The sequence below is a fragment of the Lissotriton vulgaris genome, chromosome 5 (genome assembly GCF_964263255.1).
Source record: "Lissotriton vulgaris chromosome 5, aLisVul1.2, whole genome shotgun sequence".
NCBI classification, from domain to species: domain Eukaryota; kingdom Metazoa; phylum Chordata; class Amphibia; order Caudata; family Salamandridae; genus Lissotriton; species Lissotriton vulgaris.
In genome coordinates, this window is record NC_141693.1 from 1,923,624,739 (window position 1) to 1,923,652,262 (window position 27,524).

Sequence of the window (27,524 nt, forward strand, 5' to 3'; positions counted from 1 at the left end):
TTAAGATTCCACACCCGTCCATCAGTAAGGTGAACAGAATTATTAATAATTTCCACAACTTGCCTAGGCTCATAAAAACAACTTTCCTCCTTGGAAGATTTGTTAGGTTTCTTAACTCTTACCCACTGTCCAACAACAATATCAACATCTTTAACATTATGTTTTGAATCATACCAAACTTTACTTTTCAGATGTGAGGCCTGACTTCTTTCTTTTACAAAATTTGCAGACCAGTTTACTACATTAGATTTGAACAACCACCCAGGAGTAAATTTTGTCTGTGGATTGCTACCACGCATAAGAACAAAAGGAGGATAACCCGTGGCTTCACAAATAGATGTTCTGTAAGACCAAACCATTTTTAACACCTGAGTTTCCCAATCTTTGTTACTAGCAGACATCTGAATAGTGTTTTTGATGACTCGGTTACAACGCTCAACCATGCCGTTGTAGTTTGGGTTGTACAAAGCAGTGGTTTTGTGTTTGATACCTAATCTATCAAAATACTCTTTTATTTATTTATTTATTTATGTGCTTTTATAGCGCCTGAATAAATCCCCGAAGGGGTATCTCCGCGCTTATGCTGGTTGAAGGAGATTTATACCATGTCTAGTCACTTACAGAGGTAGCGAGTCATGAACTGATTAATTAATAGTAAAAAGGTGAGTCTTGAGGGTTTTACGAAAGGATAGATGGTTGGTAATGAGTTTGAGTTTGGGGGGAAGGGAGTTCCAGAGAGCAGGACCTGTGTGTGCCAGAGCACGACCTCCCTGACGAGATTTTTTTATTTTAGGGACCTGTAGTAAATGGAGATTGCTCGATCGTAAAGATCGGCTTGGGACATAGGGTTGAAAGGCTTTAGTCAGATATTTGGGGCCCTTTCCTGTCAGGCATTTATGAATGGTGCACAGAATTTTAAACTTCGTGCGTTGCCGCACTGGCAACCAGTGGAGTTTAGCTAGTAGAGGACGGGAGGGAGTTCTTGATGGAACATTAAGGACTAACCGCGCCGCCGTGTTTTGGACTACTTGCAGTTTGTTTAATTGGCCTTCATTAGTTGACAAAAGAAGGCCATTGCAGTAGTCCAATCTACTGATCACTAGTGCCTGGACTAGGGTTTTCCTGTGACTATCAGGTATATAGGGGAACACCCTTTTCAATAGTCCAATGGCCCTGAAGCATGTGCCAGCAACTTGGTTGACGTGATGTTTAAAAGTCAAGGCTTGATCGAATAACACCCCCAAGTTTTTGACTGTCTGCTTTGGGACAGGAACTGGTCCTAGTTCTGTGGGCCACCACTCCCCAGACCACAATGTCGCCGCCTCCCCGAACAATAAAACTTCTGTTTTGCCCACGTTGCATTGTAGGCAGTTCTCGGCCATCCATCTTGACACGGCCCTCATGCCTTCTGCAAAGGATTTTTGCAGGGCAGGTGTAAAAGTTTTGAAAGGGAACAGAAGCTGGCTGTCGTCAGCGTAGGATATCGGGGTAAACCCATAGGGCCTCACTAAGTCGGCCAGGGGGGCCACATACACATTAAATAATGTGGGGCTAAGGCATGAGCCCTGTGGCACCCCCCTGGTGAGCTCCCTAGAGATGGATTTATGGGAGCCCAGCCTGACTTCTTGAGAGCGGCAGGAGAGGAAACTTTCCACCCAAGACAGGGCTGCACCTCCCAGCCCTACATCCCTCAGACGGTCGAGAAGCACTTTGTGAGACACCGTGTCGAAATCAGCAGACAAATCCAACAGCACCAGAATCATAGACCTCCCACTATCCAGTGTCATCCTGATGTTATTGGTCACTTCTAGTAGGGCCGATTCGGTGCTGTGGTTTGGCCTGAACCCAGATTGAGAGGGGTCCAGGCCTTCTGCTGCCTCGAGGTGATTCGATAGGTGGGTGTTCACGTGCTTCTCTGTCATCTTACCGATGTAGGGTAGGAGGGAGATGGGCCGGAGGTTGGAAAGGTCTGCCGCTTTCTTCCTTATAGGGTTTACCACCGCTATCTTCCATTCCCTCGGGACTTGTCCCTTCGCCAGTGAGGTATTCATAACTGACTGAATGGAGGGTCCCAAGATGGAAATCAAAGGGGCCACCATTTTAGCAGGAAGGTGGTCATTTGGGGAGCCGGTTTTCATGTGGTTAATGAGGAGTGGAAGATCTGAATCACTGACTAGTGGAATAGTAAGAATGGTGTTTTTAGTATGTGCAGAGGGTACACATGGGAGGGAGGGCCGGGTTTCTGTGCCTTGAGAAGCGATAATTTTATTGTAAATCAAGTTGATTTTGTCCTCAAAGAACATGGAGATCTCATCGCACAGTGTCTGTGAGGCATCGTCAGGGCTCTCACTGGCTGTCGATTTTACAAAACTTAGCAGGATTTTAAATAATTCCCTCGGACAGTTTCCGGCCTCAGCTAGTTGTAGGGATAAATTATTTTTCCTTGCAAGTTTTATATTTTTGTAGTAATTTGACTGAGCCTCTAAAAACATTTTCCTTTCCTGACCATTTTTAGATTTCCTCCACGCTTTTTCTAGCCTCCTACATTTCTGTTTTTCTTTCCTGAGGTCAAGGGTATACCACTTTTCTTGTTTGGTGGGGGGGTACTGCCTATGAAGTTTTAGCGGGGCAAGGGTGTCAATAGCTAGTTTAAGAGAATTATTGTATTTTTCCAGTGCCGCTTTGGCTGAGTCTACTTCGGAGAACTGAGTTTGTTGCCAATGTTCACGCAGATTTTCAACTGATATTTTATGCCATTGGCGACGGTAGATAGGAGGAGGTGGTGTTCTGGGTTGTTGTTTGGTTGGTCCTGCCAGATAGAACTCAATCAAAAAGTGGTCTGTTCAGTGGATTTCTGTAGCAGGGAGGCACCTGATTTTAGTGCAGTTTGAAAATATAGAGTCAAGGGTGTGACCCGCTATATGAGTCGCACCACTATTTTTTACCTCTAGTCCAAGATTGGACAGATCTGCTGTTAGTTGAATTGTTTCAAGGTCTTCGGGGTTGTCCATATGTATATTAAAATCACCAAGGAGAAAAAAGTCCTCCTTTGCCCTGACATGGGGGGCCAGTAATTCCAGAAGAGACAGAGCAAAATCTGGATTCTGTCCCGGTGGGCGATATATTAGTGCGCCCTTCCATGAGATGTTGCTTGCTAGGTTAATTTTGAATACCATGATTTCCAAAAGAGGGGTGGAGCTTTGTTCTAACATTGCTATCTTATAAGTGTCTTTAAATATGATGGCTAATCCGCCTCCTGTTTTAATTGGCCTATCTACATGTATGATTTTATAACCGGCTGGGACCCCTAATGTTATTGCAGTTATTGTATGGGGTTTCATCCACGTTTCCGTGAAAAAACATATGTCAGGTTGCTGGGAAAATATCAGATCCCAGATCTGAAGTTGATGTTTAGGAAGGGACCGTACGTTAAGGAGAAGACACTTAAGTTCCAGGGGAGATGCTAATGTGGTTACATTGCCGTGGGTGCTTTCTGTTGCCACAATTGATTGATAATGACATTGTTGACATGAGAAGCAACCCTCGAGTAACTTACAGGATATTCGAGTATCACAGATCCTCGTGGGTTGTAGTTGGCGCAGGGAGCTAGCGGGATAGGTAATGAAACGAGTACCTGTAATGGTGGGGTCCATAATACATGGGCCCTAGCCCCTATGCCACGTCCTGTCGCGGACGGGCGCAGACGGGCAGCTCTTTGGCTGGTCTTCGGCGACGCTGCGCGCGATCGCTGCGCGTATCTAGGGGGCGATGGCTAAATAGGCCGTCAAGAAGCAACCACTAGAGCGCTAACCGCTCGGGAAGTGCCGCCGCAGGAAGTGACTGGCTCTCCCTGACCCGCCCTCCGCGCAACGGTACTGGCTACCGCGTCGGACCGGGGCGGGCAGGAGTAATGACGAGCGCAGGCTTTCCCTTTACTATGAGTGCTCCCTCCCCTTTGTAATCAGGGTGGGGGCGAAGGTATCTATCGCACAAAGCAGCAAGTGTGAGGATTTTACAAATGCGTGCAGTTACAGTGAGTAAGGGATTTTTAAAATGAGTACACAGGCTAAAACATCGTTATTGCATCAACAATGAATTTTAAAAAGGTTATGCAGGAAAATCACAGTTCATACATGCATCAGTACTCAAGTAGTGCGAGGCACAATCGCGTTTCCTTCAGCAAGCTAAGCAGAATTGAGACTCTGCCACCGTCTCTCATCCGCCTTACTGGACATAAACTGAACGCCATTGTCACTTAATAAAACAGAAGGAATGCCTTCCAAAGTGAAAGAATTATCCAAAAATTGTAAAACAGTATCAGTATCTGCTCTATTTACAATATTTACAAAAGGCCACCTTGAAAAAAAGTCCATCAACACCAAAATATACTTCTGGTCATTTCCAATGGGACCCATAATGTCAATAGCTGTGTGCTCCCACTGTGAATTAGGTTCCACCATAGCGCCCATCGGGGGTTTACACGTCACCAAGGATTTATCAGCAGCTTGACATGATTTACAATTCCTCACAAATTTATCTATATCTGCATCCTTCCCAGGCCACCAAAATGAAGTTTTAACAGTGCGTTTGGATCGAACAATGCCAAAATGACCTTCATGGCATAAAGGCATGATAGATAAACGCAAAGTGTTAGGAGGAATGACCCTTTCACCAAACCAGATATTACCTTCCCTGACACTTAAATCAAATCTGACCTCCCAAAAAGACTTCAAAGGATGTTTACTATCCACTTTCCTCGGCCAGGACCCAGCTAGATGTGATTTCACTGATGCTAATTCATTATCATTAAGATATTCTTCCTCCCACTTCTCTTTCATAATACCAGTACCTTTCAGATCTTGCACATACGTAGATTCCGATTGTCGCCACTTGTAGAATTTAAGATAAACACTTCAATGTAGGTTGAAATAAGTTTATTCCATAAGTAAGCAGGTACACAACCTGACATGTAGTCAGTCAGCGTCAAGTGAATCAAGGCAGAACATTAATATGTCATAAATGGAACACAGTACACAAAGTTCCATAGAATGTGGAATGTGCAAAGTTAAAGGTGTATTACATATTCACAACATAACACAAGTGTATCTGGAAAATCATTGGAACCTTTGCCTGCATGCCGTAACTTCAAAGGGATTACACATAATTACTCCCAAAGACCAAAGATGGCCGCCGGTATGCTGTTAAACATCAACTTTCTTTGGAAAATAGGTCTTACTTCCATGCCAATGTCATCTAGACAGGAACGTTTCACCTCGCGCCAGGAGGAATGCAACAGCCAGGAAGCAGGAAAGCCTCACGCATATCTCGCATCAACAACGGTGTATTTTCAAATTTCAACAGCAGCACCTCGTAGATATGCAATGTAAAAGTAATAAAGCACTCATATTTCATTTTCGGTGAATGTTGTTTCACCCAAGCGCATGAATGAGCTCCATGCAAAACTAGTCATCGTAAGATGTGACGCATTATGTGTACTGAAAATAAAAATGGCACCAGTTCCGTGCTGGTACTCTGAACAGGAAGATGGAAATCTTTTGATATCGGTCATTGACAGCACGCCATCAAATCCTATTCTAGTGAGCATATACGTTACACGTTGAGACAAATCAATCTGTACAACACAGGGAAAACACCATTGATGTCACTGAAGATGGTTGAACACATTCATCACTGCCAGTAACGCAGGCTCACACCAAATTGATTCCAAATTCCCGCTGTCATTTCAATTTGTGTACAGCAGCCCACCAGGAACAGCCTGCCCGCTGCTCAGCCATACTCCAACTGTCACACCTCACCTCACAGGCACGCAAACATTCTATTCATCATCACCGCTCCAACATTCCGTACAGCACATTCACACTGGCTGAGCAGCTAGGGATAAAGCAACAGGGGAAAGCATAAACTACACGTTTATTTACCAAATTCTTCAAAGAATTTCTTGCCAGTGGATTTGGTCAGCTTTGTTGGCTCAATCCAGGATTTGTTCTCTAGGATATAATATAATTACTAGTGACTTTAAACCCCACTTATTTAGACTGAAATCTACTACTGGAAATACTAAGGGGGTCATTAGGATCGCGGACGGACTTGAGTCCATCCGCGACCCCAGAGTATGAGGGAACGTCCGCATGGGCAGCGACGTTCCCTCTGTGCTGATTAGGATGTGACCGCCATGGTGGCGGTCACATCCTATATCTTTAACATTGCGGCGGGTGCAGCTTCAAGCTGCACCCGCCGCAATGTTAAAAATGCATACAATGCATTTGTATGCAGAAAGCGGCAGGCACCGGGCGGTGCCTGGCGATTTCTGTATACAAATGCAGGGGGGTACCATAGGTACCCGCCATGTGCACCCCCCACCCCCCCTTCACCTAGGGGGCCCGCAACGGGCCCCCGCAGTGAAGATACACATGCTTTTCCTCGGCGGAAAACCCGCTGCGGAAAAGCATCTTTGGAAGCCCATCCTAATATGGTGACGGTGTCTGAGAGACACCGCCACCATATTAGAGCTTTTCCGCCGCGGTTGTAAGCCAACCGCGGCGGAAAAGCTGCGGACGGAAACCAGAACCCACCAGCCATCCTAATGTGGCGGTGGGTCTTTGGTGGGTCCGCTGCGGTTTTTCTGCATCCTCTGGGCCGGCGGTGGCTTCCGCCGGCCCAGAGTATGCGGAAATTTCGCAATCATAATCGGCCCCTAAATCTGACGACTTCTTAAGGTAAATGCCAAGCATTAGACGTAAGGGGCATTAGATCAATATTGCTAAATTTCGATGCAAGTTTCTAGCAAAATGTTCATGTTTTTTTGTGAGATTGATTACTGTCCTGAATTATAATTTTGTTTCAATATTACATTTAAATTAATGTGTAGTTTTTGTATTTGTCTCCATTAAATCAGCCATTACCCTAAAACTACCCATCATTTTAAGCATTATCTATTTTCCGGTTCACACCCTCAAAGGGACAACCAAGATAACATAACCAACTATTTCATTAATTTCATTTGACAAAACGGCCTTTTACCTCATCCTCCTCTCTTGTCATGTTGCAAGAATCTGAAGACATAGTGGTGGTTCTATTGTGGTTTACTCTGTACCCTGATGTCATGGCATTCATGTTGTTCTTTCTTCCAGGCTTACTGCCTTCATTGCTAAGATACTTTCCATTTGTCGCGATCACATTAATTTGAATGATGACACCATCCTGACAGCGGTGGACTTTCTGATGAAGCATCAGGAGAAGAACAGCGGGGCCTTCAGGGATCCAGCACCGGTCTGGCACAGGGAGATGCAGGTAATCATAGTCTTGTTCTGCCTTGGGAGAAAGTAGGAGAAGGTCCAAATAATGTATTTACTCTACATAAGCTACTCATACTTAAGAAGGTGTTGCTGTTTTTGCTTCTCCAAACCAAGGAATATATTGGAAAGATGGAGGTTTAAAGAATGCCTGTGTCTTGATGCAATGAGGGAAGGCCATAGTCCCCTGGTTTCCCTCTCCCCATTGTCCCCACTGAGGAGAATTCTGAGGCACAAGTGCTTGGAACCAGCATCCTTGAAATGGAAGAAAGTGTCCCTGCAACCTGCAGATGTGCTATAACATCATGTCTGCCCATCTGTGTTTCGATGCCAATGGGCCACAGGTGGAACAAAAGCATCAAACAGAAATTAAATACAGGACTGTGCAGTGCTAGTGCCTCACTTGATTTCAGTTAATTTAATTGGTTTATATTGACTGATGTGTCTCTTGGCACTTTTGGTCCCCCATCCCCCAGAGACACCCGCCAGCCCACCATCTCCAACTGGACACCGCCACGACCATGAAAGGCATGCACTCGGGGGCCCCCACCAACCCCAGCCCCCCGCACATCTACCACAGAGCCGCGGACCCTATTGCACCTGAAGTGCAACGCATCATAAACACCACCTTCAAAACAGGCACTCTCCCAGATGACTGGAAGCGAGCAAAAGTCAGGCCCCTGCTCAAGAAGCTCACGGACGACCCCACTGACATCAAAAACTACCAGCCCATCGCGCTCCTCCACTCCGCAGCCAAAGTGGCAGAGAAAACAGTCAACAGGGAACTAACACGATCGAAGCCTCCGCACACCGCCCGAAACCGTTGTTCCGCATATACCTGACACCTCCACCCTGCATTAACACACTACCTGGTCGCGGAACCTGGACAGCAGGAACCACACTGCAGCACCCCTTTCCCTCCCTCAAGTTAAGGTTCCTAACATCCCCAATTTCTTTTCTATTCCCTCCCTTGGTTTGGAGGTTGTTTCAGCAGGCTGTCGCCCCCCAGTTGACTACGCTGCATTTTTCCACCTGACAAGCAAGCACATGATCATAAACCACACGACGACCCCTGCCGCAACCCTCTACCACAACACGACAACAATCAGAGTGTACTCAACATCCACGGCACTCAAACACACCGCTCAGTGATAGACCCGGTCGGTAACACCCACCCTTGGGAAACAACACATTGCATCACCGGGCGGAGGGTTGTGGGCAGCACGGGGAGAGTCGACCAGAGGCACACCGACTTGGTAGGATGGGCCGATACTCTGGTGGGATGGATAACGCAAACTACGTTGTTGTGTAATGTAAGAGTGTCATTTACTGTAGTCGCCGAGACTGTTCCCATTGCAGCTGATTGCGTTATTCGCTAATAATTGTACTTATTGGGTCTTTGGCTGTCATCAGCACTCTCACGGACATTGTACGTATTGACTAATTCTCTGTTTCCCTCTCAAATTATGCTCACAGAAATGTAACTGTATGTCAAGTGTTTCAATAAAACATATTTAAAAAAAAAAAAACAGGGAACAAACACGATTCATCGAAGAGAGCCCCGTCCTGGACCCGTCTCAATCCAGATTCCGGAGTAACCACAGTAGCGACCCTCCCTACTCGCCACCACTGACGACATCCGCACCATCCTGGACCAAGGCCTCTCCGCAGCCCTCATCCTCCTCGCCCTGCCTGCAGCCTTCGACACCGTCTCCCCCCGCACACTAGTCGCCAGACTGCACAATGCCGGCATACAAAGAACTGCCCTGGACTGGATCTGATTGTTCCTCGCCGGAAGAAGCCAAAGGATCAGACTGCCTCCCTTCCTCTCCTTCCCTACAGAAATCACCTGCGGAGTCCCCCATGGGTCATCACTGAGCCCGACGCTCTTCAACATCTACATGGCCCCCCTCGCAGCCATCATCCGACATCACGGCCTCAACATAGTATCCTACGCCCATGACATATCCACGCTCATCCTCTCCCTCACCAGAGACCCCAACACTGCAAAACTCAACTTCTAGAGAGGCATGTAAGACGTTGCAGTCTGGATGACCAACAGCTGAGTAACACTCAACGCTGAGAAGACAGAATTCCTCATCCTTGGAACCACCCCTTCGGCATGGGATAACACCTTGTGGCCACCGCCCTCGGAAGCCCACCTACCCCCTCAGGCCAAGCCAAAAACCCCAGCATCACACTCGACTCATCACTCGTCATGAACCAATAGGTCAACGCCGTCATCTCCAGGTGCTTCAACACCCTCCGCATCCTTCAAATGGAACCCCCTGAGTCAAGGAAGACGGTAACCCACGCACTCATCACCAGCAGACTGGACTATGGTAACGCACTTTACGCCGGCCTCAACAAGTCCCTATTCCGCAAACTCCAGACAATACAGAACACCACAGCCAGACTCGTCTTCCGCATCCCCCAGCACGAACACATCAGCCAACACCTGTGGAGACTCAACTGACTCCCCGTGGAGAAGAGAGTCACCTTCAAAATCCTCACTCACGCCTACAAATGCCTAGACAACAACGAACCCAAATACCTCAACAACAGAATAAACTTCCATGTACCCAAAAGAAACCTCTGATCTTCCAACCTCACACTGGCTGAAACCACATGCATCCAAAGTGCCAGAGAAGGTGGAAGATCTTTCTCTCACATCGCTGCCAAGACCTGGAACAAGCTACCGGTAGACATCAAATGCGACCCCTCCCTGAACACCTTTAGGAACAGTCTCAGGACCTGGCTCGTCCACTGAACGGAGCTGCGACCCCCTCTTCCCCCAGCGCCTTGAGACCCTCACAGGTGAGTAGCACGCTTACAATTCCCTGATAGATTGATTGATTGATAGTGCCTAAAAGATCAAAGCGCCCGCTGCGGACATCTAGTCGCACAATACCAAAAGTTGTTGCAGACTGCGATGAAGTGTGGTTCGAATACACAAAGTGGATTGGGCCCAGTCTCCGCTTACCTTTAGATTTAGAATACATTTCAAAGTAAAATGTCTAAGAAGGTAAAGTTTAAAATTAGCGGGAAAGGCAGCTGGCAGAGTCCGAGAAGGAGGTGTTGTCACCGGGAAGCTGCTGGACGAAGTTGCAGTGAAGATGTTTCCGTTTGGAAGTTGAAAATCTCCAGCGAGACAAGCCTATAGGCTGTATTCGAAGAGGGCTTCAGGAGGTGAATATCCTTCTAAAGAGGAGCCGCTGACCAGGATTTAATTCTGTGGGGAAGAACTTAGCAGGGGCTTCTGCAAAGTCGGATTAGCAAGCAGGTTGGTCTGACTTCTCTGTTCTCAATCCACTTATTGACAGAAATTCTTTTGGCCTAGTACAGGAGGTGTACAACTTGGAGGGTCAGGGCTCACTCTGGCTGGTTCGAGGTGCGGGTTCAAGATGGTTGGAGCCTTTTCTCTGTCCAAGTCTCTGATCAGAAGGCCCAGCAAACTGGCCCTAGGAATCACTTTGGTAGTCCTGGGTGTAAGCAGAAAAGCAAGTCCCAAGCAGCGGGGCAGTCCTCTGAGGCAGGCTTCAGGCAGAAGGGAAATCCTTTTGGTTCAGCAGGTCAGTCCTTTGAAGTAAACAGCAGGCCATGGAGAGCGGGCAATTCTTTGAGAGTTGTTCCGCAGGCCCAGAAGTGAACTAAAGAGTGAGTCTGAGGGTCCTATTTTTAGGTCGAGCATTCAAGACCTCTTGTATATACTTATATGTGTCTGTACTTTGTGGGCTCTGGAGATCAGCCCTAAGACTTATCTGCTTCTGCTAAGGGACTTTTTTTCTGTTCAACTGCCTTTATTTAACACATGCCACTTTTGAAGCATAGCTGCAATATTGGCCTCTGTAACAAAATTGGCTGAAACCAACCTGCCAAACAGCTCGGCCGCACCCCCAAAACCCCCCAGGGGGCGGGGGAGCACTTTGCCATGGCCGGTTTTGGTTCCCAGTCCGGCCCTTGGTAGAGGTCAGTAAAATACCAGAATTGGTTTCTGCTTGTTCAACTGCCTCTATTTAACTGTCTTGATAGAAAACGACCAGTAGAGGTCAGTAAAACACAAGAATTGCTTTCTGCTTAGGGACTTTATTTTTTTATTTTTCTGGCAACTGCCTCAATTTAACTTTCTTGATAGTAAACGACCAGCAGAGGTCAGTAAAATACCAGAATCACTTTAGTATTCTCTAGATTCAAGTCCATAGAAATTGTCTTACACAAGCACACATAGACAATATTTTTTTTTTTAAATCCTGTATTTTCTGTGACATGACTACCAAAGGCCATGATTTCGTGTTAAAAACAGAGCTTTGGACTATACCATTTTCCACTGAAAGGCAATATTTATTTCCATGTGTTCCCATACCTGGTGTATCACTCAGTTTGGTGCTTACTTTCCCTCCATGTTAAAGAACTGTAGATGTTTCAACACCCAGGCTAATGTGCTGCGTAGCTAAATACATATAAGGTCCCAAAGGCGAGACCGATTGCATTGCAAATGCTTGTTGTACCTAGTGCTAGCTTTGAATTGGAAGAAACTAAGGGAGTTTTCCTCCCACAGAATTAGCTGGAGTTTCCTGCCTAACTGCTCAGGCTCTACTGGGTCTAAAGTCACAAAAGACTGGTGCGAAGTTCTTTGTGTGTGTGCTGAGGCAGAGTCTTTGAAGTTCAAGTGGGTCTCTGCTCAGCTCTACCACTGTCCTGCTAAGAAGGCCCATACTGCCAACACCTAGCCCCTCTATTGTTTGGCTGTCTGAGAGGAATATACAAAAACCAACCACACCTAGTCAGTAATTTGTTCAAGGAAACGGGCTGCAGACACAAAATGGTAAAAAAAAATGCCAGCTTTTTAAAATTGTAAAAGTGGGGGGTTGGGCCTGTTACTAGCACCCAGACTGGGCCTCTTATAAAGTCATATCAACAATTTCAGTGTCTAGGTGCTCCAGTCAAATTATATTACTTCGCTATAAGAACCACATTTGCAATTATAGGGCCTTGGTGATTTACTTCACACTCATTTTGTAATTTTAAAATGATTTTAAGCATTCATAGCATATCTTTCTTAGAAAGGCAACATTTTCCCTTATTTGCATATATACATTTCACAGTGATAAAGTAAAAATACGAAAAAATTAACATTTGAATGAAGAGGCAAAACAATTGTAAAGTAGACCAGTCCTTCAATCTAAGAACAAAGCACATGGCGGAATTCACATTTAAAATTCAATCATGTTATACATCCTGCCAGTGTAAGCTAGTTGGGATTCTGTAGTGCAAGAACAGGCAATTTGCTGTATTTTCTGAATGCTGCTAGTCTGTTTGGGTAATATCTTTCCCCAACCAGCTTGGTCAACACGTTTCAAACCCTTTCGTAATTTCTGGGATTCTCCTCAGGACCAGGACTTGGTCAGTGCTTTCTCCTTATTGTACACTACTGGAGTTCGCAGTCAGTTCTGTTCATAGTGGTTTCTTCGAAAGTGTAAGTATTCCGTACATGTTGAAACAGGTTTATGCTCTTCATGGTAGTCCGTATACTGCAGTCTTTGAACAAGCTTGAATCATTACTAACCTTTGGCAGACCGGCGAGTTTTATGAAGTGAAACACATAGATTTCTTCCTGTGGTGTAACTTCTGTGGTATTTCATAGCGACGTGTCTTTCAGAATGAAGCATGTTCAAAATTGTGACTTAAAATCCGATTTTACAATTAAAGAGGATTTTAAATATCAATTTCTTAGACACCAAACATGATATTTTGCACTTGCTCCCAAGCAAAAGTTATCATTTATTAAATGTAATAATGTAGCACAATGTTATTCCGTGGGCGAAGTAGGCCTTGTGAGTTTTTCAGTACCAGGAGATGTAAATGTTAAAAATTCATTTCCAAATTTTTAAATAAATTGCATTGTTTAGGGCCGACCCTGGGCTGACATATATGTTTTAAAAAGGTGTTTTTGGCTTCGCAAAGGGGTTCTTTTCAAGAGGATCCTCATCAAAGCCATACGCACTGAATACCCAGGAACATATAAAAAAAATAATATATCAAAACATACATTTACAGAGATATATATATATATATATATATATATATATATATATATATATAAATATATATATATATATATGTATATATATATATATATATATTATATATATATATATATATATTACCTACTGGCGGTCGCCGGTAGGTGTATATAGTTAGGATTTTTTCTCTATGGAACTTTTGAAAATTCTATGTCTAATAACTTTGGCGTTTGTGGACGGAATCGGCTGATATTTTCAGGAAAATGGCACATTTTGTTTCTGAGCAGCCCCTGAAAATTTGGGGGGGTTCCGTTAAGGGGGGGCCGAGAAAAAAGGGGGGTCCCAAAACGCGTTTTTCCCATTCATTTTTCCATAGGGCCTTTGGCCTCACTTTTAGCTCGAACGGCTGAATGGATTTACACGAAACTTGGCAAAATTATAGGGACTGTTAGCCCGATGTGCCTTTGCTGGGTCTCAATATATGTGCTCCAGTGGATTTTGAGAAATTAACGTTTAAAAAAACAGATATATCTGTGACAGCATCCCAGATAGCGCACCAGATCGCGTACTTCTTGCGTAACGGAGCTTTGCGTAGCAAAGCTGATTGGCTCTCCGGTGTCTGTCAACATTCTAAACAGTCCGGTGCGGCCGCCATCTTGTCTCTCGGTAGGATCGAGAGACAAGAGGAGGAGAAAAACGAAGGGGGAATTTAATGAAAGGGGGCAAGGTAGATCCTTCTTGACCCCCTAGGAATGATGTTGGGGTTATTAAAGGGTCCCGTGGGGCAAATAATAAAAATTTGATTTTTCGCGGTAGAAGCGCTTCTCGGTGCGCGAACCGGGTCGCAAACTGGTAGCGAAACGTGAATTCGCCATTTTGTGTTTCGATTTAATTAAATTACTAGGTATAAGGGGGGTACGGGAGACGTATCCTGACCCCTTATGTTTTCTGAGGGTGGCTGAGGAGGCTCATATATGTTGATACATGTCTTCCAGCGGCTGTGCGTGAGCGTTTTTTTTTTTTTGCTGCGTGACGTCTGTTAACGTTCGATTCGATGGAAATCAGGAACTGTTGACCGCCATTTTGTCACTGCGAGTAAATATTTTGTTTTAAATAATTGTTATAAATTATTCCTTATTGATAAACATTGTCTGCGCCATCTTGCCTTTTTTGCAATGCCACACTTTTGTTGAGCACGGCAGTGTTATGTTGTGAATTACTTGTCATATCACTTTAACTGTGTTCATTCCACATTCCATCCTATAGTGTTCTTACCCAATGTTCTTTCCAATGCATTCCAATGTCATTCAACAGGCAGCCATTTTAGATGCCTTGACCAGACCTACTCTCTGCACGCCGCCGATCCTCAGCATGGCTCCCCACCCTCGCAGGCATCTCCCCCACGCACTGGTCACCCCCGCTCTCTCTCTCATGCATGGGCCAGAAACCTCCTCCCATCTGCGCTGTTCGTGAGCGTTTTTTTTTTTTGCTGCGTGACGTCTGTTAACGTTCGATTTGATGGAAATCAGGAACTGTTGACCGCCATTTTGTCACTGCGATTAAATATTTTGTTAAAAATAATTGTTATAAATTAATCCTTATTGATAAACATTGTCTGCGCCATCTTGCCTTTTTTGCAATGCCACACTTTTGTTGAGCACGGCAGCCATTTTAGATGCCTAGACCAGACCCACTCTCTGCACTCCGCTGATCCTCAGCATGGCTTCACACCCTCTCAAGCATCTCCCCCACGCACTGGTCACCCCCGCTCTCTCTCTCATGCATGGGCCAGAAACCTCCTCCCATCTGCGCTGTTCTTCTCTGAGAATCACACCCTGTGCCCGCCCGACACCTCCCTTTCACCCTATTCACTACCACACCCTCTGACACTCCTCTTCCTCTGTGTCCGATTGTCCAGGCCAGTCCCAGGCTATCACCTAGTCCTACAGGTGTAGTTTATGGCCCCAGCTGTAGAGAATCACCCCTCTTCAAAGGAGTTACAGTAGATCAAGGCCCCCACCCGATGAGATCCGTCACACCACACGCGTTCCTACTATCTGATAACCATCCTGTATTGTGCTTGGGGAGGGGATTCTCACTGTGAGGGTGTGTGGGTCCGAGCCTGAAGTGGAAGATTCCAGGGATGCCTCTTTGTACATCAAAGTTTTTACAATTATGTGTCACATTAAAAATATATAGCACTCCAACAAAGTAGTAGGATTATGACATTTTAATAACTTATAAATATATACAACGCAACAAAAACAGTAAATACATTTAAACATTTTTTTTAAAAAGAAGCAACAATGGTCAGTAGCTGTGTTTTGTGCGAATAGTCCCAAGGCAGCACAACGTGCTGAGTTCTGGACGGCACCCAGGTGATGTTACCTGGGTGCCGCTCTGGTTTTTGGTATCCTACAATGCAGCTCCGTAAAACGGCGTGGGGCGTCCCGGGTGGTGCGGGGGGAGGCCTCGTCAGTAGCGGTCTGTTGTGCGAATAGTCCCAAGGCAGCAGAACGCGCTGAAATGTGGATGGCATCCAGGTGATGTCCAGTAAGTTGCCGCACTGGTTTTGGCATCCTACAATGCTGCTCGGAAAAACGGCGTGGGGCGCCCCGGGGGGGGGGGGTGGGGGTGAGGCGGCGTGAACGGGCCTCCCCAGGTGGAGGCTCGTCTGCTGTACTGGGGCGCCCCTTTACCGTTTCAGTTGCCATTCCGCCCGCTTTTGCTACACTGTGCCTCATCCTCCATTCAGCTGGTTATCACCCGCTCTTGCGGCTACAGCGTCTCGCTCACCATGTAGTTGAGTTGCGCCCACTCTTGCAGTGCAGCGATAGGCGGCTGCTACAGGACTCTTAAAATGGCGGACGGCTCTTCGGATTTGGGCCTGGTCCACTAAAATGGCCCTGGGACACCTTGGAACTCGGATGTCCCCTGAGCCTTGTAGATTTTACAAAAGTCTTGAGGGCCCCCGACTCCTGCAGTCTTCCGGTGGGGAGCAGCTGCCATGATTGCTCGCGGAATGACCACGACGGAGCCACGAGATGGTGGTGCTCTCATGCTGACGCCAGCTTCAGTCTGAAACATCCAAAAACAAAGTGGGGCTTTCATCGTTTGGGAAAAAAAAAATGTTTTAATCCAATGAAAAGTGTTATTTTTAGGTCATATGATCAAGCCTTCTATCATTAGGAAACTAAAAGTAAAATGAACCCATGAAAAGTTTTATAAACAAGTCACATGACCTGTTATGCTTAGGTTACGCACTGGTATAAAAAGCGTAGAAAATCCGTTGGCACGTGAGGCGGCGTCAGTAGCGGACCGATGTGCGAATAGGCCGAAGGCAGCACAACGCGCCAAGATCCGGATGGCACCGAGGTGGTGTTCAGCAAGTTGCCGCACTGGTGTGGCCATCCTACAATGCTGCGCCGAAAGTCGGCGTGGGGCGCCCCGTTGGCCTGTGAGGTCGCGTCAGTCAGTGGGGGCTGTTTGAGAAAGCAATGTGATGCTGTGCGTCGCCCCCAAGATGGAGGCTCCTCGGCTGCAGTGGGGCGCCCCTTGGTGTTTCACTCGCTATCCAGCTGAGTTGCGTCCGCACTTGCGGCTACAGTAGGCCGAAGGCAGCACAAGGCGCCGAGATCTGGATGGCACCGAGGTGGTGTCCAGCAAGTTGCCGCACTGGTGTGCCCATCCTACAATGCTGCGCCGAAAGTCGGCGTGGGGTGCCCCGTTGGCTTATGAGGTGGTGTCAGTAGCGGACCGATGTGTGAATAGGTCGGAACCAGCACAAGGCGCCAAGATCCGGATGGCAAGTCCTGGATGTTGGGTGCCATAGTTGAGAGCCAAGATCCGGATGGCAAGTCCTGGATGTTGGGTGCCATAGTTGAGAGTTCTGAGCAGTGCTTGTAACACTGTCTGAAGCTTATTTGCACCTGCTGCAGCTTCACTATTGCCCTGGTGTGGCCAAAGATCGCCCATGACATAGGCGGCCGGCTCCCGAGGTCCGGCGGAACTTTTTTCCTTTTCCTTTCTGCATCTTGTCCCGCAATCCGTTTGACCTGAAGACACGACCAGGTCCCTGAATGTGTGCAGGGGGAAGCTATTGATTAAATCAAAATGGCGGCTTCACACAAAGCTGACTCAAGCGTTGCTGGTGATGCTATACAGACAAAAAATGGTTTTCAGTTTGTACATTCTTCAGGATTTTTCCATCCAAGGCTGGTTGAGAGTTTGTAGAACAATGGCTTTAGATCTTGCCCTCCCCTCTTTTGACTGTTGGTTCTTGTTGCCTATCTCTTCTGTTGTCATTTAACTGAACCTTTTTTGACTGCCGAAAGGGGTTCTGGTCCGACCACTGGTTGGTGGAGACATTTTGACTATATCCTGGACCTGCCCGGCCTCGCCCAAAATGGCGCCAGTATAAATGGGACTTGTAACTCCTTGTTGTGTACTGGTTGAACAACCTTGATATCACGAGATACGTATGCAGTTTTGAAGCACATGGCGGGCGGGGACGAGAATTGATTGAATATTTCGACATCCTTATTGATATTAAGTTCTGATGTGTTATTGATTACTGTACTATTGTAAGTTCGAATTACACCATCCAATGTACTTGCCCGCAAATGTATATCTAGAAAATTTTATTGTAAGTGGCCCTGTCGTATTTTAATTACAAAATGTATGTCCACCGATTCCGCAGCTGTTAGACACCTTAGTTCTTGCAACCTAATGGCCCGCTCGTTACGTTCCTCTACAGTGTAAATGCTTCCTCATCATATACCATTCCAGTTTGCTCCGTGGCCGGCCCACGTGGTTGTAGGCCCGTATTTGTATACTGACATTTTCACAATAAAGGTTTTTAAAACAAAACATGGTAGTAGTATTTACATTGGTAAAGTTTTTAATTTTAGTCACTGTTTTCGAATCAGTAAAAGCAAGTGAAATAAAGCAGTCCAATTATATGACGGATAAAAGGTATAATACGCAGGAACGCAGTTAAGATAAATGGTCAAGGGCTGTTGTGTTTTTTACTCCTGCAACATAAAGTGATCGATAAGAATCTGATATTCAGGCGTATCGGCGACTAAGACAGCAGACCGAGCATCTTTTGCTCAACGGCTCCGTCATGGGACGAAGAAACGCCCTTTTGCTATAAAAAGGAAAATATTTTACTTGCAGGACAGTTGTAAATTTTCCGGGAAAGTACATTAGCCTGGAACATTATAACATATATGTTTAAGAAAAAATAATGTTCGAAAGCAATAAAAAGCGTAATTTTTAGGTCATATGACCAAGCCTTTCATCATTAGAATAACAAAAGTAAAATGAACCAATGAAAAGTTTTATAAACAAGTCACATGACCTGTTATGCTTACGTTACGCGCCGCGCCCCGGAGCACTTCCGGGTGCGCTAACGCGGCGTGTCATATAACGCATTACGCGACAACGTAGGTCCAGAATATAGTCAAAATGTCTCCACCAACCAGCGGTCGGAACACAACCCCTTTCAGTAGTCTAAAAAGTTCTGTTAAATGACAACAGAAGGGACAGGCAACAAGAACCATCAGTCAAAGAGGGGAGGGCAAGTTCTTCCCTACCGGGTCACGTTGGGGCGCTACCGGAACTGATCGAATTGGTAGTCTACAGTGTTTCTGGATGTTTCAGACTGAAGCTGGCGTCAGCATGAGAGCACCACCATCTCGTAGCTCAGTCGTGGCCATTCCACGAGCAATCATGGCAGCCGCTCCCCACCAGAAGCCTGCGGGAGTCGGGCCCCCAAGACTTTTGTAGAATCTTCAAGGCTCAGGGGACGCTTTCGAGAATGGGGCCCAAGCCCTAGCAGACAAGCGTCCGAGTTCCAAGGTGTCCCAGGGCCATTTTAGTGGATCACGCCCAAATCTGAAGAGCCGGCCGCCATTCTGAGAGTCTTGTGGCAGCCGCCTATCGCTGCATCGCAAGAGCGCGAGCAACTCAACTACATGGTGAGGGAGACGCTGTAGTCGCAAGAGCGGGCGGTAAACAGCTGAATGGTGGAAGAGGCACAGTGTAGCAAAAGTGGGCGGAATGGCAACTGAAACGGTAAAGGGGCGCCCCACTACATCGTGTCTTCAGGTCAAACGGATTGTGGGACAAGGTCCAGAATGGAAGAGTCATCAAAAGGCAAAAAGTTCCGCCCGACCCCGGGAGCCGGCCGCCTATGTCGGGGGCGATCTTAGGCCACACCAGGGCAACACGACTTGGGGAGGGGGCAGGAGCCAAGCGCCCCCTCCCAGTCCGCGCCACCACACCGTATGTTGAAAATCTGAAGCTATTGTTCTACAAACTCTCAACCAGCCTTGGATGGAAAAATCTTGATGAATGTACAAACTGAAAACCAGTTTTTGTCTGCATAGCATCAGCAGCAACGCTTGCTATCAGAGTTTATGAGTTTCATGCTCGATCGATTGAGCTAGCCGGATCAGGCAACAAAAAGTATAAAATAGTTATGTAAATAGTTATTTAATAAAATGTTTTACCCTGTTACTTTGCTGGTGTGTTGTATATATTTATAATATTTGCATAGAGTTTATCGTTATTTTGGGCGGGGTTGGTGGCGGAGCCGAGCTAATGTTTCTATTTTAGCGAGGTCAAAAAGAGATCCCATTAGTGGCCTACTGATTTTGCTCGATTACTTTTGTTTTTTTACACGATTTTTCACTATCTGCAAAGACTAAACAGAGTATTGCGACTTTGTGCTTGTTTGTAAATAGAGAATGAACCAAAGAGACTCAATTGTAAAACAGTAAATGCTTGGATAACAATCAATCAAACTGAGAGACAAGCAGGCACGACGGATTACAACGGGGGTAAAGGCCTGCGTTAAATACCCTTCACTATCTGCAAAGAGAGAGTACTACTAAGAGAAAAGAGGGGGGGGGGCAGCGTTCAAAGCACATCAGCGTGCATAAACACGAAAAAGTTTTTACCTATCTCCTACTTGACATTTGACAGCTTTTGATATTTGCTATTAAAAAACCATTGAAATTCACTGAAAAAAACATAGGTTTTAGCCCATATATAGTTAGGGATTAGCATTTACAAAACCTTAATTTACTCGCACAAAACCATAGAAATTCGCATATATAGTTAGATGCAATAACTATATATCGCGCACCCGCAACCCACTGCTGATGATGTCACATATTACATCATTCATGACATGGTCAGTGACATCACTGATGACATCACTGATGACATCTCAAATGACATCATTCATGACATGGTCAGTGACATCACTGATGACATCACTGATGATATTTCAAATTACATCACTTGTAAAATCACTGATAACATCTCATTTGTCATTACTGATCACATCACTGATGATATCATTCATGTGATAATACGATCAACCTCTTCAGACTCTAATATAACCTTAGATACAATCAGTGTAAACAGACTCTCACAGACTGTCACTTATCCATGGAGTTACTCACACACCTAGTCAGTCATGCAAAGAATCAATCACACCTCCATTTCCTCAACTATACAGTTATACACACCTTACTTAATCAAACATATACTAACACATATTTACTCTCTTATACAATCCCTGATACAAGTTCACAATGATCCATAGAGCCACTCACACATTCACTGGCTCTTATGCACAGTTATTTATATATGTCAACTCTTACATGTACTGTGTTTTACATATGTAGTTACTTTGACATGTAGCACTGAGATATCCATTCACTCACCAATACACTCATGCACACAGTCAACCGCCCATACAGCTGTTTTCACATGCACTTTTGAACCCATACATCTACTGAATCAACTGCTCACACATCTATGCACAGAGTCACACACCTCTCAGCAACCCCCACACACACACTCAGTCTCCCATACAAATATTTGGGCAACCAATCAATAACCCATATAGTTACTCATATAGCTACTGATCAACAAATGCAGCAGTTTACAGAACTACAGTAATAATGATGCACAAATTAAGACAGTTTAGTCATTAACCCATGCACTCAGTGAGACACATTTAATCATTCTCTCATACAGTCTGTCATGCACCTACTAAATCCTTCATCCAAACACTTATACATCCACTCATTCTTCAATATGTAAGACATATTTTAACTTTACAGAAACATACAGTCACTGGATGTTGTCATTTGAGATGTCATCAGTGATGTCATTTGAGATGTCATCAGTGATGTCATCAGTGATGTCACTGACCATGTCATGAATGATGTAATATGTGACATCATCAGCAGTGGGTTGCGGGTGCGCGATATATAGTTATTGCATCTAACTATATATGCGAATTTCTATGGTTTTGTGCGAGTAAATTAAGGTTTTGTAAATGCTAATCCCTAACTATATATGGGCTAAAACCTATGGTTTTTTCAGTGAATATATATATATATATATATATATATATATATATATATTCACTGAAAAAACCATAGGTTATAGACCATATATAGTTAGGGATTAGCATTTAAAAAACCTTATTTTATTTGCACAAAACCATTGAAATTCCATATATAGTTAGTTGCACTAACTATATATCGCGGACCCGCAATCCACTGCTAATGATGTCACATATTACATCATTCATGACATGGTCAGTGACATCGCTGATGACATCACTGATGACATCTCAAATGACATCACTGATGACATCACTGATGACAACACCCAGTGACTGTATGTTTCTGTAAAGTTAAAATATGTCTTACATATTGAAGAATGAGTGGATGTATAAGTGTCTGGATGAAGGATTTAGTAGGTGCATGACTGACTGTATGAGAGAGTGATTAAATGTGTCTCACTGAGTGCATCGGTTAATGATTAAAGTGTCTTAATTTGGCAATCATTATTTATGTTCTTCTGTAAACTGCTGCATGTTTAAATCAGTAGCTATATCAGTAACTATATGGGTTATTGAATGGTTGCCCAAGTATTTGTATGGGAGACTGAGTATGTGTGTGGGTGGCTGGGAGGTGTATAACTCTGTGCATAGATGTGTGAGCAGTTGATTCCCTAGGTGTATGGCTTCAAAAGTGCATGTAGAAACAGCTGTATGGACAGTTGACTGTGTGCATGAGTATATTGGTGAGTGATTGGATATCTCAGTTCTACATGTCAAAGTAAGTACATATGTAAAACACACTCCATGTGAGAGTTGACATATATAAATAACTGAACATAAGAGCCAGTGAATGTGAGAGTGGCTGTATGAATCATTGTGAACTTGTATCAAGGATTGTATAAGAGAGTAAATATGTGTTAGTATATGTTTGAATAAGTAAGGTGTGTATAACTGTATAGTTGAGGAAATGGAGGTGTGATTGATTCTTTGCATGACTGACTAGGTGTGTGAGTAACTCCATGGATGTGTGACAGTCTGTGAGTGCCTGTTTACACTGAGTGTATCTAAGGTTATATTAGAGTCTGAAGATATATTATCACATAAATGATATCATCAGTGATGTAATCAGTAATGTCAAATGAGATGTCAGCGATGTCATCAGTGATGTCATTTGAGATGTCATCAGTGATGTCATCAGTGATGTCATTTGAGATGTCATCAGTGATGTCATCAGCGATGTCACTGACCATGTCATGAATGATGTAATATGTGACATCATTAGCAGTGGATTGCGGGTCCGCGATATATAGTTAGTGCAACTAACTATATATGGAATTTCAATGGTTTTGTGCAAATAAAATAAGGTTTTTTAAATGCTAATCCCTAACTATATATGGTCTATAACCTATGGTTTTTTCAGTGAATTTTCAAGGTTTTGTAAATGCAAATTCCTAACTATATATGGTCTATAACCTATGGTTTTTTCTGTGAATTTCATTGGTTTTTTAAAAGCTAATATCTATAGCTGTAAAATATATTCTTTATTAAGTGACGTATCACGTAGCCCGTGAGACGCCTCATGATGCATCGCATAACCGTGACGTATCGTCTCTGCAGCGCAAACCAAACCCAAAACGTAAGCGCGCCAAAACACGCTTAAAGATATATATATTTTTTTAACCTTAATTAGACAAAATCCACACGTGCACATATCACAAACGTTCAAAAAACACAATATGTCGGACTCCCGTAACGCTGCCGGTTAGCTGCCCGGTTAACGTACCAGGAAGCACCTTTACCGCGAAAAATCGCATTTTTTTTTCACCCCCCAGGGAACTTTAATAGCCCCCTCATCAATCCTAGGGGTTCAGGAGGGGTCTGCCTTACCCCTTTCATTCATTTACACCTTTTTTTTTTCCACCTCTTGTCTCTCGATCCCACAGAGAGACAAGATGGCGGCTACCAGACTGTTTACAATGATAACAGCCAATCAGCTTCTCCTCAGACTCCCGTTACACTGCCGATTAGCTTCCCGGTAGCTGCCCGGTTACCTGCCCAGTTCGCGTACCAAGACGCGTCTCTACGGCGAAAAAATCGGATTTTTTTGTTTGTTTTTTTTTTGGCCCCACGTGGCTTTATAATATCCCCCTCATAAATCCTAGGGGGTCAGAAGGGGTCTACCTTGCCCTGTTTCCTTCATTTCCCCCTTTGTTTTGGCCTCCTCTTGTCTCTCGATCCTACCGAGAGACAAGATGGCGGCCGCTCCGGACTGTTTACAATATTGACAGCCAATCAGCTACTCCTCAGACTCCCGTTACACTGCCGGTTAGCTTCCCGGTTAGCTGCCCGGTTAGCTGCCCGGTTCGCGTACCAAGACGCGTCTCTACGGCGAAAAAATCTGATTTTTTTTTTTTTTTTGGGTTACACTGCTGGTTAGCTTCCCGGTTAGCTGCCCGGTTAGCTGCCCGGTTCGCGAACCAAGACGCGTCTCTACGGCGAAAAAATCGGATTTTTTTTTTTTTTTTTTTGGGCCCGGCGTGGCTCTATAATATCCCCCTCATCAATCCTAGGGGGTCAGGAGGGGTCTACCTTGCCCCCTTTCCTTCATTTCCCCCTTTGTTTTGGCCTCCTCTTGTCTCTCGATCCTACCGAGAGACAAGATGGCGGCCGCACCGGACTGTTTAGAATGTTGACAGACACCGGAGAGCCAATCAGCTTCGCTTTGCAAAGTTCCGATACGCGAAAGGTTCGCTAACCGGATAGCTGCCCGGAGCGCTGTTACAGATATATATCTTGATTTAAACGTTAATTTCTCAAAATCCACTGAAGCACATATATTGAGACCTAGCAAAGGCACATCGGGCTAACAGTCCCTACAATTTTGCCAAGTTTCGTGGAAATCCATTCAGCCGTTCGGGCTAAAAGTGAGTCCAACCGCCCTATGGAAATTAACATGGGAAAAACGCGTTTTGGGACCCCCCTTTTTTCTCGGCCCCCCCTTGACGAACCCCCCCCCCAATTTTCAGGAGCTGCTCAGAAACAAAATGTGCCATTTTCCTGAAAATTTCAGCCGATTCCGTCCACAAACGCCAAAGTTATTAGACATAGAATTTTCAAAAGTCCCATAGGAAAAAAATCCTAACTATATATACCTACTGGCTATCGCCAGTAGGTAATATATATATATATATATATATATATATATATATATATAATTTTTTATTACAAACCAGGGCAGCCTCCAAGAAAAAACCAAGGCTAACCAATGCTCAAGGAAATTTACTTTTGCCACAATAGATTGGAGAAATCAGAAAACAGGAGGCCAAGAAGATACTTGAATGAAAGTTTTCCTGCAAAAACAGCAGGCATTGTTGACCTATAGGCTGCATTGAAAACTCAACAGCATAGAAAGTGAAAGCAATTGCAAACATAAACTGGCACCATGCCTTTAAGGCAGTCATGACCCCCAGCTTCCAGCCATGACTCGGGTGACAGTTAGGTCAGTTGTTCTATCCAGCTCCTTCAGTCAGGACACTGGATTTTCAGCTCTTTCCATCCTATTGCTACTAACTTCTGTTCATTCGACATTTTATGTCTGTAAGGCGTTAATTTTTTTCTGGCACAAAATTCCCTTTTTCTGTCAGAACATGCCTTCTCTTTTTGATTCTTACCCCCCCTGTGGCAAAAAAAGGTCAAAACAGATTCCCATTCGATTTGTATCCTCTGCCTTCCTGAGTCTCATAATCCTGAAACCCTGAAACCTGCCAACACTGCAAGAATCTTTCAAGATGCACTCTCAAGGAGAGAGCAAGAATACAGCTTTATGACCTCTTGCAGAGAAGAAATCCACTACCTCCACTACCTCCAGAAGCAGATCTCCAGTGAGGCACAAGAAGACGAGACCCAGGTCGACTTCTAAGAGTAAGGTTCCGGTCTCCAACAATGAAGAAATCACATGTGAGAGTCTCTTCATAGACGAGACAGCCAGTAAGTCTAACTCTACTCTCACCCCGGTTCTTACGATCCTATTTAATAATATATTAATCAGAGGCGAGACACCACCAAGTTCCTGGGGGGAAGCAAATATATCTTTAATACTAAAAACAGGCAAAGATCCAGTTGAGTGTGGATCATATCGTCCAATCTCGCTTCTCAATAATGAATATAAAATCTTTGCGTCAATCTTGGCTGCACGATTGGGAAGCGAGATTGGATCAATTATCCACCCCGATCAAAAGGGGTTTAATAGAGGCTGACAACTGGCTGATTTAACATATGATTTAGTGGGAGCCGCTGACATTGCCTCAACTTTCTGTTTACCCCTGGCAACTATGACACTTGACGCAGCAAAAGCGTTTGATAGGGTAAACTGGGCATATTTAAACACAACAATGGACAAATTTCAACTTGGTTCCAAATTTCGCAGAGCCATCGGCATCATCATATTCTTGACCTTTACATTTATTAAGCACTAGGCCATCGTCCTCTATAAGGTTTACAAGTTCTGTTGCTATCCCCTCAGCACGTTGGTCTGTAATTTTATAGAAACCAACAAAGCTTTCATTAATTTTTTTTTTTCAAACAGACTTTATTGACAGACTGCACATATTTCGCAGGGCTCTGCACACCAGAGGAATCTGCAGATTAGAAACATGACATCAACTGAAATGCAATCGACTTTTCTTTAATAGCAAGAACAAGCTAGTATAGAACAGAGCAGCACTTAACAAGCTACCCCCTCCCCTCAACACTCCCCACCCCTACTTCTGCCCCCCAGAGTCGCACAAGATCCACCACGTGTCACCCACATACAACACAACGTGCACCGAATAGAGAGCTGCATACATACGCCCACCTCCCAGACCCCCCACACCATATTCCCCAGCGCCTCTCGACCCCAGCCTGACACCCTCGGGAGGTCATCCAGCTCCACTGGAGGCTCAAGCCACAGGCCCCTGTAATCAGCCCAGTGTGTCCAAATGTTATAATGTTTCCGCGGCCGCCACCTGGCCACAAAAATCTGCTGTTACAGCGCCATACAAAAATCCAACCCATTTTTCCATACGGCCACAGACGGGGCCCGCAGATCTTTCCACGCTTTGGCAACGTCTCTCTTGGCCAACGTAAGGCCTAGTTGCATCAAGTGTCTCTTATAAACGTTGCCACCCACCCCATCCATCACATGCAGCAAGGCAATCTGTGGTGTACGTGGGAGCTCCCACCCCAATACTTCGGATAGACAGGCCAAGACCCCCCTCCAGAACCGGTCTAGGGAACTGCAACTCCAGACTGTATTCAAGAACGTCCCTTCCTCCCTGCCACAGCGGAGGCATTCCGGCGATGCAATCATTCCCACCCGCCACAGCCGAACCCTGGTGAAATAAACTCTGTTTAAGTATTTAAATTGGATGGGACGGAGGCACATTGCTATGGCTGCACCCCTGGGGGCAGCCAAAGCCTCTCTCCAATCCTCCTCCTCAAGTTCGCCCACATCCTCCTCCCATGTCTTCCGGAGCTTCTGCAGCTTGGGGGAACAGTGCGTGACTAGTGACTGGTATATGCGTGATATCTTGTTCGTCTCCAAATCTGCCATAAATACCTTTGCTTCTAGGGGGCTAAACTCAGGGAGGGACTCCAAACCCTCTAGGCTGGGGGACGGTGCATGACGAAATTGGGGGTATCTAAAAAACTGGGAGCGTGGCATACCAAATTCCTTACAAAGATCCTGAAAGGACTTAAGGATCGTACCCCTCAGTACATCCCCAGAGCCTAAATGCCAATGCTGTCCCATCCCCGAAAGCCCTGTAACGTCGCAAG

General features: G+C 45.1%; 1 protein-coding gene across 1 annotated transcript in view; it reads left to right on the top strand.

The window, feature by feature from the left end:
• LOC147717735 (complement C4-B-like) overlaps positions 1-27,524 on the top strand; it is a 643,152-nt gene that overhangs the window by 503,417 nt on the left and 112,211 nt on the right. Inside the window, exon 26 of the mRNA XM_086919877.1 lies at positions 7,152-7,311. Coding sequence (XP_086776003.1) covers positions 7,152-7,311 — 160 coding nt within the window. The remainder of the gene's footprint in view (positions 1-7,151; positions 7,312-27,524) is intronic.